This window comes from Macaca nemestrina, chromosome 6 (assembly GCF_043159975.1).
Source record: "Macaca nemestrina isolate mMacNem1 chromosome 6, mMacNem.hap1, whole genome shotgun sequence".
In the NCBI taxonomy this organism is placed as follows: domain Eukaryota; kingdom Metazoa; phylum Chordata; class Mammalia; order Primates; family Cercopithecidae; genus Macaca; species Macaca nemestrina.
Window position 1 is genome coordinate 86,980,143 of NC_092130.1, and position 16,019 is coordinate 86,996,161.

General features: G+C 39.5%; 1 protein-coding gene across 21 annotated transcripts in view; it reads left to right on the forward strand.

The window, feature by feature from the left end:
• LOC105491963 (KIAA0825 ortholog) overlaps positions 1-16,019 on the forward strand; it is a 473,971-nt gene that overhangs the window by 250,440 nt on the left and 207,512 nt on the right. The window contains exon 23 of one of the 21 annotated variants that reach the window (XM_071097812.1): positions 6,051-6,141. The exons of the other annotated variants lie outside the window; for them this stretch is intronic. Coding sequence (XP_070953913.1) covers positions 6,051-6,141 — 91 coding nt within the window. The remainder of the gene's footprint in view (positions 1-6,050; positions 6,142-16,019) is intronic. 21 annotated transcript variants of the gene reach the window in all.

The window sequence follows — 16,019 nt, forward strand, 5'->3', positions numbered from 1 at the left end:
GTAGCTGGAATTACAGGCACCTGCCACAACGTCTGGCTAATTTTTTGTATTTTTATTAGAGATGGGGTTTCTTCATGTTGGCCAGGCTGGCCTCAAACTCCTGACCTTGGGTGATCTACCCACCTTGGCCTCCCAAAGTGCTGGGATTACGGGCCCCTGTTTCTTATAACAAGTGTAAAAAGTAAAGTAGAGGTTCCTCTTCAAAGACTTTCCTGCCCATTTAATTAGGAATAAATAGTAACTTCTCTTAGAAGCAAAATTTATGCAAAGACTTGTGCTCCTAAATATTTGCCCTGGCATTCTTATACTGGCCCAAGCAAGCATTAGGTCATAGCCTGTTCCTCTTCCTTATTTAAAAGTGTTTTTACCTTTCTCAGCATTCCACAAGTTACTTCCTCCTTCCTTTGATCTCCTCTACCTTTACCTCTTTTAAAAAGTTCTAAGTTGCTAGCCAATCAGGACAAATACAGAATGTGAGGTCCCGTTCCAGCCAATAGAAACCAGACACAGAGTAAGGTGGACGCATCAAGTTATAAATGACCCCGTCTCCTTTGTTCAGTGTACTCTCATGGTAAAACTCCTGGCAAGTGTACCCTTTCTGCAAGAAGTAAAAATGGCCTTACTGAATAAATTAAATTTATGTTCAAGTGCTATTTCTTTACAGCACCGAAGAACAAACATTTCAAACACAGAGAAAATAGCAGCATCTTTCTTGTTGAGTGACTGGGCAGATAAGAAAAACTTAACCTTTAGCAGGTATTTAGTACAAGGCCTGGAACACAGGAAATTCTCTGTAAATATGAGTTATTATTATTTCTAGCTATTATTTGATCCTCCTCTTTGGACAGGCCAGAGCAAGTTACAAGGGTAAACATGGGGCCAGGGATTAAATAGTAAGGCACAGCCCAAGACTCCAAGTAATTGCAAAATGAGGACGTGGGTGAGGAGTACCAAGGAGAAGCAGCAGAAATGAGAGGAGGGGCTACCCAGAGCAGTCTTTATTAGGTGCTAACTGTGTTATGTATGTCTGGGTTCAAGGCAGAGGTGGGTCAGGAAGCTGATGCTGGCTATATTCATGAGCCAAAGGCAGGGAGTGTAACCCCTCAATGAGTTCACTTTACCCACTGCCTAGATAGAGCTGATTTATCAAGACAGGGGAATTGCAATAGAGAAAGAGTAATTCACGCAGAGCCAGCTGTGTGGGAGACTAGAGTTTTATTATTACTCAAATCTGTCTCCCCAAGAATTTGGTGGTTGGAATTTTTAAGGATAATTTGGTAGGTAGAGGGCCAGTGAGTTGGGAGTGCTAATTGGTCAGGTACGAGATGAAATCATGGGGAGTTGAAGCTGTCCTTTTGTGCTAAGACAGTTGTTGGGTGGGGGCTACAAGACATATGAGCCAGTTTATCAATCTGGGTGGTGCCAGCTGATTTATTGAACGCGGAGTCTGCAAAATATCTCAAGCACTAACCTTAGGTTTTATAATAGTGATTTTATCCCCAGGAGCAATTTGGGGAGGTTTAGAAACTTGCAGTCTCCAGCTGCATGACTCTTAAAACAAAATTTCTAATCTTCTAGCTAATTTGTTAGTCCTGCAAAGGCAGTCTAATCCCCAGGCAGGAAAGGGGTTTGTTTTGGGAAAGGTCTATTATCAACTTTGTTTCAAAGCTAAACTATAAACTAAGTTCCTTCCAAAGTTAGTTCAGCCTACATCTAGGAATGAACAAGGACAGCTTGAAGGTTAGAAGCCAAATGGTGTTAGTTAAGTCAAATCTCTTTCACTGTAATAATTTTCTCAGTTATGGTTTTGTGCAGTTTCAGGAAGTTGTGGCCACAAAGGGCTAATACTTGGCATTCTTTCAATAATCTACTGTGCAACGGGTGCTGTGTCCAGCTGTGGATTTTGATTTACATAGAAATCAGAGCCTAGACATGGAATCACCAGCATCAAGAAATAAATTTGATGAGGGCATCTGCCCTCAGAGATAGGTATTATTTATCATTTTATTTGTCATTTCGTGGCCAGGATTAAGGTTCTCGTAAAGTGGCATTGTTGTCTGGGGTAAATACCTGGGGTTTGCCATCTCACGCCAAGGGAATTGAGGACGCAAACACAAGAAGTGGGTTCAGGGGCGGAGGTTTAATAGGCAAAAGAAAGAGAAAGGAGAATAGCTCTTTCTCTTGGGAGAGAGAGAGGGGCACCCAAATGGGACTTCTGGCCCATGGTGGAGTGCATCGGATTTATAGACAGGCTTGAGGGCCGGATTTACATAGGGCCCACAGACTGGTAGGAGCAGGTGTGACGTTTACCTAGCCATCCACCCTAATCTTATTATGCAAATGGCATCTTTGCCTGGCTGTGCCATGTTGTCTTCTCTTTACTGTACAGGTAGCTTGGCTAAGACATGGGAAGATGGAACCGCCATTTTGAACATGCCTAGTCCCCAGGTAGCCCCTTTCTTATTGGCACAACTCCCAGCATGCACCCGTGCGTCTCCTTTGCCTTTCTATGGCTGCAGCTCGATTTTACAGGCTGCTGTTTGTTAGAAAAGAAAATTATTTGGGGGCTGCTTTTCATTAAAAGGAAAACTTTACCGAGGACTTCATTACCTTCACTATCTGACTAAATAATTTCTTCTTAACTCCTATATATTGGGAGATGAGAGATAGAATAGAGGTGACAGATGAGAAAACTGACACAAGCAGAGCTGGAGAATGACCATTAATAAGCACTTTGGGAGGCCGAGGCGGGCAAATCACGAGGTCAGGAGATCAAAACCATCCTGGCCAACACAGTGAAACTCCGTTTCTACTAAAAATACAAAAATTAGCTGGGCATGGTGGTGGGCGCCTGTAGTACCAGCTACTCAGGAGGTTGAGGCATAAGAATGGCATGAACCCAGGAGGCGGAGCTTGCAGTGAGCCGAAATTGTACCACTGCACTCCAACCTGGGCAACAGAGCAAGACTCTGTCTAAAAAAAAAAAAAAAAAAAAAAAAAAGAAGCATTTCCTGATATCCACAAATGAGAGCTCCGTGTTAATGACTTCTACAGCCTTGCCTAGTTTCATCTCCTCTGCTTGCACTGACTGTCATCATCCCCCACTCTGCCCGTCCAAGACCCACTCAGGCCCTCCATCGCAAGCCCCTCTCCAGTTCTGTAGCTCTCAAAAACCTTCTGTTTTCCCAATTCTCGGGGCATTTATACACTACATTATATATGTTGATGTCCAGCATGTGCTACCTTGTGAGGTTCACTAATGCTTTTTGGTATCTGTCTCCCTAAATAGAGTAATAGCCCCCGGAGAGCAAGGATCTCGGGCTTTCCCTGCTTGTCACTTGTACTATAAAGCACAGTGGTGAAAGCATGGGTCTGTTCTGTTCATGCTTTTGGCTCTCAGTCTAAATTTATTTTTTTGAAGTGACTTTCTTTTGCTTATAGAACTTTCTGATGTAAGGAAAGAATCACCAAGAGAAAGAGGCCCTGTTAACTCATTTATTAAATTTTTTTTTAAGAGATAAATCTCGCTCTGTCACCCTGCTGGAGAGCAGTAGCTTGATCACAGCTCACTGCAGCCTCGAATTCCTGGGCTCAAGTGATCCTCCACCTCAGCCTCCTGAGTAGCTGGGACTACAGGCAGGAACCACCATGCCTGGTTAGTTTTTAAAAAATGTTTTTTTTGTAGAGATAGGATCTTACATCTGGCCTCAAGTGATCCTCCTGCCTCAGCCTCCCTAAGCACTGGGATTACAGGTGTAAACTACCACACCTGGCCCCATTTATTAAAAACTTTAAAAAACAATGTTAAATCACATACATGCTCATTAGAAGTTAAGCAATGTGGATGTTGTATAAAGCAAAAGTTGCTAACCTCTTGCTCTGCCTCATCTTATAATCCCACCCACCCAAGGTAACAAATCAGTCCTGTTCTTTATTTCTCATTTAAACCTTAACATTGTCCTCATTCCAGAGTTTTAAAAGAAAAAGACAGGATAAATACTGTGATTTAGAAACATAACAGAGAAAAATAGAATATTCTAGTTTTCCATTCAATTAAAGTTTTCTAAACCCACAAAGAGATATGAGATTTAGCTATTGACCTAGAGGCTTGTGGATCTCTTATTTTCAAATAATTGATTATTCCAGATTAATGAATTAAATCTAATACTAATCAGAGTCCTAAGTTAAAAAAAAAAAAAAAAGAAAACTGGTCTGGGCTGGCCAGATTTGGAAAGAAGTTAGTTACCTGATTAAGGCTTTGTTGTTTACCTGTCTAACTTGCCCAGAAGGCTCTTCCCATCAGCATGATGTCTTTGCTGTATGTATTCATCTGGTTCAGCCAAGAATCAGTGATGAACACCTACAGGTTCATTTCAGCTAGTCAGAGCTGTGAATGGCTCAAAGATAGTTAGGAAATAGATAGCTTTGTATAAAGAACAATCCAGACTCTTGTTACTTTATTATACGGAGAATATATTTGCTAGCAGACAAAAGTATTATATAACCCACAAAATACACTGCATTGATTATAAGAATACTTCCAGCCCATTATTCAGTCCAGCAAGACTTTGAGTAAATAGATAAATCTGTGACTGTTTGTTCATTCTTATCTCCATCAAACATTCACTAGACACAGCAAATAAAGAAATCAGCCAGACACAGCCCCTGCTGTCAAGGAATTCAGAATCTAGTGGAGGAGAAAGACTAAAAAATCAGTGGGGATAGCTACAATAGAGGTTCATGCAAGTTACCATATAAGTACAGTAGAAGATCACAGAGGAGGGGAAGATAAACTGAATGCAGAGGGAGTCAGGACGTACATCTGGAGATGGGGATATCCGAGCTATGAGTCAGCCAGGTAGCCAAGGTGAGAGGTAGTCTAGACAAAGGGTTCAACTAAGTAGTAACACCACATGAGATAAAGTATGTTACATCCATGTTATTGGCTAGAGTGATGGTTTCTTTACTACATTTTTCATTTTTAAATCAGTTCAATTTGCAACATAAAGGCACAGTGAATGAATGTTAGCCTACTTAGGACAAAGTCAGATGCCAAACTGAGTAAGGGGTGGTAGGAGTAGAAGGGGCACCTGTTCTGTTTAGGTCTATCCCTGGAGAATATTGAAAGAGTTACAGATTCTTTCTTTCCAATCCTTGGCCTCATCTAACCTTGGAGGTTTTCAAGTATGTGTAAGCAATTGCAGTACCTATGTAGTTCATAGATCAAATGGCCTTGTGGACTGTCACTAAAATTTTATTTGCCTTATATTTATACAGCTTGGATAGGATGTACCTTCATGAGGGCACTCTTGGTGCGTGATTGATGGCTCTTTAGACAAGATGTGCTAGCTTAATACTGGCCTTGGTCAAGTAAGAGAGGTGCATCTGATTTGTCTTGCTCTTAATGTCAGTGTTCTTGCAGCCTGTTCTGCACACACTGTTCTTCAGTGTGTGTAAGTTTGTCTCTGAACAGCAAGAATTGCCTGAAAGCAGTAGGACTGCCTGAGAAATGGAAGTGATGCTTCCAAGTCCGTATGTTTATGTTTGTTGCTCTGAACTGGCAGGTCTGAGATGGCCTCAAATTAAATTTATAGACCCCAAGGGTTTCTGAGGAAGAAACAAGAACAATTAATTGTTCATTTTCCTCTTTTAGCCCGTAATCTAACAATGATTTTAGGACTAAAATTTGATTTCAGCAAGAGTATGTACATAGAGATGCTTGTTCATAACAACTCTGAAAATGTGGATTATATGTGTGATTTTAATGCATTCGCTGGAAATAATATTATTTTTCACAAAGTAAAAGCATCCGTAATTTTGCTACAAGGACGAATATTTGCTTCCTCTGACACATTTTATTTAATAATTTTACTTCTTTAAAAGCAAAACAGCACACAATTTGAAAATGAAATTTCCCCAAAGTGTTCAGTTTGCTAATATGTTTTTCATTTTCTTCATTATGCTATAATGGAATGTTGCCATACTTTGAAATGTGCAATTTATCTCCCTGGAGGCAGCAGATGGTGTGACTAATCTGTCTTTTGGCACAGGATTTATCATGAGAGATGGCATCTAGGACTGCATGAAATGGGAGCCCTGCCCTCAAAAAGCAGCGACTCTCTTTATCATTATAACATTTAGGTACGTTTTATTATTTTTAAATATGAAAAAACCTGCAAAAATGAAAAGCTTTTAGCACTTTTAAAAAACTTTCTTTTATGTAAGAAAATATTAGGTGGAAACTATTGAATTATTTTAATTATATTTGCAAGTGTTTTCTTCACTGAATGTCTCATTGCTAGAAAACCTGTTAACCTCTTGGGAAGGACATGATTTTGTTAGGATTTCCACCCTAGTCTCTGCTCTACAGCTTTGAAATCCTAGCAATTCATTTTACATAGGAGTATTGATTCACACAGTTACTGGAAGGGGATCCTGATCCAGACCCCAAGAGAGGATTCTTGGATCTTGCATAGGAAAGAATTCAGGGCGAGTCCACAGAATAAAGTGAAAGCAAGTTTATTAAGAAAGTAAAGGAATAAAAGAATGGCTACTTCATAGGCAGAGCAGCCTCTGAGGGCTGCTGGTCGCCCATTTTCATGGTTGTTTCCAGATTATATCCTAAACAAGGCGGGGATTCTTCATGAGTTTGTGGGAAAGGGGTGGGCAATTTCCAGTACTGAACTTTTTCAGACCACATAGGGTAACTTCCGTACACTGCCATGGCATTTGTCAACTGTCATAGCACTGGTAGGAGTGTCTTTTAGCATGCTAATGCATGAGCAGAGAGGATGACAAGAGGTTACTTTCATTGCCATCTTGGTTTTGGTGGGTTTTGGCTGACTTCTTTACTACAACCTGTTTTATCAGCAAGGTCTTGATGACCTGTATCTTGTGCCGACCTCCTATCTCATCCTGTGACTTAGAATGCCTGACTGGAAATGCAGTCCAGCAGGTCTCAGCCTTATTTTACTCAGACCGTATTCAAGATGGAGTTGCTCTGGTTCAAACACCTCTGACAACACTAACCAAACTTGTAGAAGACGGTTAGAAAACTAGAGTTCAGGGGCGGAGCAAGATGGCCGAATAGGAACAGCTCCAGTCTCCAACTCCCAGCACGAGCGACACAGAAGACCAGTGATTTCTGCATTTTCAACTGAGCCTCTGCTGCTGATACCCAGGCAAACAGGGTCGGGAGTGGACCTCAAGCAATCTCCAACAGACCTACAGCTGAGGGTCCTGACTGTTAGAAGGAAAACTATCAAACAGGAAGGACACCTACACCAAAACCCCATCAGTACGTCACCATCATCAAAGACCAGAGGCAGATAAAACCACAAAGATGGGGAAAAAGCAGGGCAGAAAAGCTGAAAATTCAAAAAATAAGAGCACATCTCCCCCGGCAAAGGAGCGCAGCTCATCGCCAGCAACGGATCAAAGCTGGACGGAGAATGACTTTGACGAGATGAGAGAAGAAGGCTTCAGTCCATCAAATTTCTCAGAGCTAAAGGAGGAATTATGTACCCAGCGCAAAGAAACTAAAAATCTTGAAAAAAAAGTGGAAGCATTGATGGCTAGAGTAATTAATGCAGAGAAGGTCATAAACGAAATGAAAGAGATGAAAACCATGACACGAGAAATACGTGACAAATGCACAAGCTTCAGTAACCGACTCGATCAACTGGAAGAAAGAGTATCAGCGATTGAGGATCAAATGAATGAAATGAAGCGAGAAGAGAAACCAAAAGAAAAAAGAAGAAAAAGAAATGAACAAAGCCTGCAAGGAGTATGGGATTATGTAAAAAGACCAAATCTACGTCTGATTGGGGTGCCTGAAAGTGAGGGGGAAAATGGAACCAAGTTGGAAAACACTCTTCAGGATATCATCCAGGAGAACTTCCCCAACCTAGTAGGGCAGGCCAACATTCAAATCCAGGAAATACAGAGAACGCCACAAAGATACTCCTCGAGAAGAGCAACTCCAAGACACATAATTGCCAGATTCACCAAAGTTGAAATGAAGGAAAAAATCTTAAGGGCAGCCAGAGAGAAAGGTCGGGTTACCCACAAAGGGAAGCCCATCAGACTAACAGCAGATCTCTCGGCAGAAACTCTACAAGCCAGAAGAGAGTGGGGGCCAATATTCAACATTCTTAAAGAAAAGAATTTTCAACCCAGAATTTCATATCCAGCCAAACTAAGTTTCATAAGTGAAGGAGAAATAAAATCCTTTACAGATAAGCAAATGCTTAGAGATTTTGTCACCACTAGGCCTGCCTTACAAGAGACCCTGAAGGAAGCACTAAACATGGAAAGGAACAACCGGTACCAGCCATTGCAAAAACATGCCAAAATGTAAAGACCATCAAGGCTAGGAAGAAACTGCATTAACTAAAGAGCAAAATAACCAGTTAATATCATAATGGCAGGATCAAGTCCACACATAACAATCTTAACCTTAAATGTAAATGGACTAAATGCTCCAATTAAAAGACACAGACTGGCAAACTGGATAAAGAGTCAAGACCCATCAGTCTGCTGTATTCAGGAGACCCATCTCACATGCAGAGACATACATAGGCTCAAAATAAAGGGATGGAGGAAGATTTACCAAGCAAATGGAGAACAAAAGCAAGCAGGGGTTGCAATACTAGTCTCTGATAAAACAGACTTTAAACCATCAAAGATCAAAAGAGACAAAGAAGGCCATTACATAATGGTAAAGGGATCAATTCAACAGGAAGAGCTAACTATCCTAAATATATATGCACCCAATACAGGAGCACCCAGATTCATAAAGCAAGTCCTTAGAGACTTACAAAGAGACTTAGACTCCCATACAATAATAACGGGAGACTTCAACACTCCACTGTCAACATTAGACAGATCAACGAGACAGAAAGTTAACAAGGATATCCAGGAATTGAACTCATCTCTGCAGCAAGCAGACCTAATAGACATCTATAGAACTCTCCACCCCAAATCAACAGAATATACATTTTTCTCAGCACCACATCGCACTTACTCCAAAATTGACCACATAATTGGAAGTAAAGCACTCCTCAGCAAATGTACAAGAACAGAAATTATAACAAACTGTCTCTCAGACCACAGTGCAATCAAACTAGAACTCAGGACTAAGAAACTCAATCAAAACCGCTCAACTACATGGAAACTGAACAACCTGCTCCTGAATGACTACTGGGTCCATAACGAAATGAAGGCAGAAATAAAGATGTTCTTTGAAACCAATGAGAACAAAGATACAACATACCAGAATCTCTGGGACACATTTAAAGCAGTGTGTAGAGGGAAATTTATAGCACTAAATGCACACAAGAGAAAGCAGGAAAGATCTAAAATTGACACTCTAACATCACGATTAAAAGAACTAGAGAAGCAAGAGCAAACACATCCGAAAGCTAGCAGAAGGCGAGAAACAACTAAGATCAGGGCAGAACTGAAGGAGATAGAAACACAAAAAACCCTCCAAAAAATCAATGAATCCAGGAGTTGGTTTTTTGAAAAGATCAACAAAATTGACAGACCACTAGCAAGACTAATAAAGAAGAAAAGAGAGAAGAATCAAATTGACGCAATAAAAAATGATAAAGGGGATATCACCACCGACCCCACAGAAATACAAACTACCATCAGAGAATACTATAAACACCTCTATGCAAATAAACTGGAAAATCTAGAAGAAATGGATAATTTCCTGGACACTTACACTCTTCCAAGACTAAACCAGGAAGAAGTTGAATCCCTGAATAGACCAATAGCAGGCTCTGAAATTGAGGCAATAATTAATAGCCTACCAACCAAAAAAAGTCCAGGACCAGATGGATTCACAGCTGAATTCTACCAGAGGTACAAGGAGGAGCTGGTACCATTCATTCTGAAACTATTCCAATCAATAGAAAAAGAGGGAATCCTCCCTAACTCATTTTATGAGGCCAGCGTCATCCTGATACCAAAGCCTGGCAGAGACACAACAAAAAAAGAGAATTTTAGACCAATATCCCTGATGAACATCGATGCAAAAATCCTCAATAAAATACTGGCAAACCGGATTCAGCAACACATCAAAAAGCTTATCCACCATGATCAAGTGGGCTTCATCCCTGGGATGCAAGGCTGGTTCAACATTCGCAAATCAATAAACATAATCCAGCATATAAACAGAACCAAAGACAAGAACCACATGATTATCTCAATAGATGCAGAAAAGGCTTTTGACAAAATTCAACAGCCCTTCATGCTAAAAACACTCAATAAATTCGGTATTGATGGAACATACCTCAAAATAATAAGAGCTCTTTATGACAAACCCACAGCCAATATCATACTGAATGGGCAAAAACTGGAAAAATTCCCTTTGAAAACTGGCACAAGACAGGGATGCCCTCTCTCACCACTCCTATTCAACATAGTGTTGGAAGTTCTGGCTAGGGCAATCAGGCAAGAGAAAGAAATCAAGGGTATTCAGTTAGGAAAAGAAGAAGTCAAATTGTCCCTCTTTGCAGATGACATGATTGTATATTTAGAAAACCCCATTGTCTCAGCCCCAAATCTCCTTAAGCTGATAAGCAACTTCAGCAAAGTCTCAGGATACAAAATTAATGTGCAAAAATCACAAGCATTCTTATACACCAGTAACAGACAAACAGAGAGCCAAATCAGGAATGAACTTCCATTCACAATTGCTTCAAAGAGAATCAAATACCTAGGAATCCAACTTACAAGGGATGTAAAGGACCTCTTCAAGGAGAACTACAAACCACTGCTCAGTGAAATAAAAGAGGACACAAACAAATGGAAGAACATACCATGCTCATGGATAGGAAGAATCAATATCGTGAAAATGGCCATACTGCCCAAGGTTATTTATAGATTCAATGCCATCCCCATCAAGCCACCAATGAGTTTCTTCACAGAATTGGAAAAAACTGCTTTAAAGTTCATATGGAACCAAAAAAGACCCTGCATCTCCAAGACAATCCTAAGTCAAAAGAACAAAGCTGGAGGCATCACGCTACCTGACTTCAAACTATACTACAAGGCTACAGTAACCAAAACAGCATGGTACTGGTACCAAAACAGAGATATAGACCAATGGAACAGAACAGAGTCCTCAGAAATAATACCACACATCTACAGCCATCTGATCTTTGACAAACCTGAGAGAAACAAGAAATGGGGAAAGGATTCCCTATTTAATAAATGGTGCTGGGAAAATTGGCTAGCCAGAAGTAGAAAGCTGAAACTGGATCCTTTCCTTACTCCTTATACGAAAATTAATTCAAGATGGATTAGAGACTTAAATGTTAGACCTAATACCATAAAAATCCTAGAGGAAAACCTAGGTAGTACCATTCAGGACATAGGCATGGGCAAAGACTTCATGTCTAAAACACCAAAAGCAATGGCAACGAAAGCCAAAATTGACAAATGGGATCTAATTAAACTAAAGAGCTTCTGCACAGCAAAAGAAACTACCATCAGAATGAACAGGCAACCTACAGAATGGGAGAAAATTTTTGCAGTCTGCTCATCTGACAAAGGGCTAATATCCAGAAGCTACAAAGAACTCAAACAAATTTACAAGAAAAAAACAAACAACCCCATCAAAAAGTGGGCAAAGGATATGAACAGACATTTCTCAAAAGAAGATGTTCATACAGCCAACAGACACATGAAAAAATGCTCATCATCACTGGCCATCAGAGAAATGCTAATCAAAACCACAATGAGATACCATCTCACACCAGTTAGAATGGCGATCATTCAAAAGTCAGGAAACAACAGGTGCTGGAGAGGATGTGGAGAAACAGGAACACTTTTACACTGTTGGTGGGATTGTAAACTAGTTCAACCATTATGGAAAACAGTATGGCGATTCCTCAAGGATCTAGAACTAGATGTACCATATGACCCAGCCATCCCATTACTGGGTATATAACCAAAGGATTATAAATCATGCTGCTATAAAGACACATGCACACGTATGTTTATTGCGGCACTATTCACAATAGCAAAGACTTGGAATCAACCCAAATGTCCATCAGTGACAGACTGGATTAAGAAAATGTGGCACATATACACCATGGAATACTATGCAGCCATAAAAAAGGATGAGTTTGTGTCCTTTGTAGGGACATGGATGCAGCTGGAAACCATCATTCTTAGCAAACTATCACAAGAACAGAAAACCAAACACCGCATGTTCTCACTCATAGGTGGGAACTGAACAATGAGATCACTTGGACTCGGGAAGGGGAACATCACACACCGGGGCCTATCATGGGGAGGGGGGAGGGGGGAGGGATTGCACTGGGAGTTATACCTGATGTAAATGACGAGTTGATGGGTGCTGACGAGTTGATGGCTGCAGCACACCAACATGGCACAAGTATACATATGTAACAAACCTGCACATTATGCACATGTACCCTAGAACTCAAAGTATAATAATAAAAAAAAAAAAGAAAATTAGAGTTCTGTTTTACTAATTACAGGAAAAATACAACTTCAAGTAGATCTGGTAATTCTTTCCCTCTCAGTGAATTGCCATCAGAAGCCGGGTTATGATAGTAAGTTTGGTTAGTAGAAATAGACCATCCCTCTGTAGGGCTATGCCTGCCTTTAGGACCTAATTCAGATGTCGTGAGTCATGATGTACTTGCTCCTGAACTGTGCTAAGAATTTTTTATTCTCTGGACATTTTTGGTCCCCTGCTAACCACTCCATTACATCATCTCTTAAAATAGAACAGCTAATGAGCACTTAACTCCCAAACAGAAAATAGTTTTATATTGAGTGTAGACTCCAGGAGAAGAGCGATTTTTCTGTAGTGCTGTAATCAATTAGCAATGTCTGCCACAGACAAGAAAAGAGAATGGTGGTAGCTTAAGTGACAAACATTTGCTCACCCTAGTTTAAATCCCACCATTACTATATGGAATCAAATTTCTCTGATTAGTATTTAAGAACTGCATTCTGCATTGTTGGAAATTACTTGAGAACATGGTTTTAAAGCTGGAAGAAATATTAATTTTCCCATTTCATGGATTAGAAAACATTTGTTTTGAGGGACTTACTGAAGTCAGAGAGCTAATAGGTAGTTGAGCAATAATTCAAGCCCAGGGTCTCTGCCTCAAGGTCCAGCACACTTTCTTTCTTTTATTTATTTTATTTTAATTTTTTTTAGAGATGGAGATCTCACTATGTTGACCAGGCTGGTCTTGAACTCCTGACCTGAAGCAATCATTCCATCTTGGCCTCCCAAAGTATTAGGATTACAGGCGTGAGCCACTGCACATGGCCTCAGCATACTTTCTTATAAACCATAGTAATTAGTCTAAAAATTCCAAAGACTGATCATTCCATTTTTCAACTTAATTTGAGACATCACTTTTGGCTGGTAGGACTGAGTATTTTATTATTTTATGTCAGCAAAATAAACATGAGGATTATTATACAGACCTATGGTACTTAGCCTTAGTTGCACATTAGAATAATGTGGGAAGAGATTTTTAAAAATGCCCAGGCCTCTCACCAACCAATTAAATCAGAATCTCTGGGGTGGGGCAACAATTGAAATTACTTTAAAAAATTTTCCAATGTGATTAAAATTTGTAGCCAGGATTGAAATCATTTATATTGCAATTTGAAAATTTGTTCAAATGATTGAACACTTTGTAAATGCTTAGTCATTGTTCACATTATTCAGGTAAGTCTTAAAAGAATCAATGTTTTTATCAGCCAAAATCAGTCCTTCCATAAAACATCATAGAATTGCTAATTGATTAGTAAATTGCTAAATAGTTTTCATTTCATGATTCTTAGTATAGGCATCGAATAGGAAACTAGAAAAATAGCAATGATTGTGATGATAATGAAGAATTATCCTTAGTTCATGCCATGATAGAATAAAGAAAAATATTTCTTTTAATAGTTTTGGTAAACTGTGTAGAAATAATAATTTCAGATGAATGGAAACCTGGTGGTGAATAACTGCACCAGAATATTATGCAAGTACCCTTCCAACTCAGGGAACTATGTCTGCTGATAATGGGTTCAATGATACAAAGTTGTGTTAATATCATGGATCAGAAAATGGAAATTGTTGAAATGGAAACTTTTGTTTCTTTGCTACCCATTTATTCATAGTACTTAGAGTTTTGTGATTCTTTCTGCCATTTAAATACAGCTAAACTTTGCCCTATATATGTAGCTAGAGGAAGGGAATATTGCCTCAAATCCAAAGTAAAGAAAAACAGGTATTTATCTTTAAAATGAATTTTAGTATTTATTTGAATATTATTGACGTTTTGGAAATAACTAGTTCTCCAGAAATGAAGCTATAGTATACAGGCCTTCAGGGCAAGAGATTACTGTCTTCCATGTTTCCTTTATTTCCCACCACTTTACCCTATACTAGACTGTTTTAGCCACAGACCTTTGGTTTATCCTCTCTTTCAGTTCCCTGTCTCTCCCTTCCCACCTTATTCTCTAGTTTGCACTTTATTTTAAGAGGTTAGGGAGGGAATTCGTGCTTATGTTTTAAAAGGCTTTTCAGTGTGCAGAGCAGGATTGGGAAAAAAGCAGTTGCAGTGCTGCCTTGCACTCAAGAAAAAGCCATAAGAATACCGGCCAACTGAAGGCGAGGAATTTGAAACAAGACTTTAAAATGCCACAGTTGGATTAAACATTTATAGATAATAAAAACTAAATGATGATCTCGTTATGAACTAAGAACTTCCTAGTTCTGATGAAAATAGATATTGTGTATAGCAAAAGAGCTGGCATTACAGAAGTCCTCTTATGGCACATAATTCAGAATCATCATTCTTAAAGTTGATACTAGGAAATGTCATTGAGGAAAGCTATTTTTTTTAAATGTTACTCTTTGGATTGGCAGGTTATGACAAAACTACATTCATGTTACTTGAATACGTCTTTTGTCTAGTTTTACATGCTTTTTGACTTGTCTGGAAAACGACATATTGAGGTTTTCATTAGCTTTCACCAGGTGTGATTTTCTTATGGAAGTACCTTGGCAGGACTGCAGTTAAGGGGAATAAACCAGTGAAGCTCAGAAAGGCCATAGCCCTTCTTCAGATGGTAGCAATGAGCTGAAAGACTCATTAATCAACCGCGGAGTCACAGGTGTGATGGCTTGCCTACAAACTGCCAACAGACTGTGAAAGTCACATCCAACAGGCTAAATTGTCAAACTAGACTCATCCATAAACATTTTAACACAGCAAAAGTCCACCTCTTTTGTCTTTAAGATGTGATTTTTACATACTACATTTTCTCCAAACTTCTATAAAATATTGTTTGTTTTATTTTATAAAACCTGATTTTCTTGAAAAAGAACCAGATTTGGCATTGTTTTCTTTCATAAAAATTTGTATTCATCTTTATTTTTTATTTGATTTTTTTCTTATGCTTGTTTATTCTCTTTTATTCTAAAAATCTTTTCTCCTGCACTACATGAAAGGCTTGAGGATGGAATTTGCCTCTGCCAAAGTTTTATCAGTTGGGGAAAAACCACTTTTAACATGTATGTTAGCTTGAGTTTTACCACTCAGAAGGATTTCATTCATAAGGAAATGTCTGTAGATGCGTTTTAATGGAAGGACTGTATTGTCATTTTTTTTTTTTTTAACTAAAAGAATTTCTCTACTTCAAGTTACCTGTGTGGTTCTTTGTCTTTCTCTTTCTTTCAAGCTCTCTAAGGATTCAACATTGTTGCATGTTTACTTTTTTAAAATTTGGTACATCACAGCTGGGCACGGTGGCTCACGCCTGTAATCCCAGCATTGTGGGAGGCCAAGGCTGGTGGATCACGAGGTCAGGAGATTGAGACCATACTGGTCAACATGGTGAAACCCCATCTATACTGAAAATACAAACATTAGCTGGGCACGGTGGTGTGCGCCTGTAGTCCCAGCTATTCAGGAGGCTGAGGCAGGAGAATCTGTTGAACCCAGGAGGCAGAGGTTGCAGTG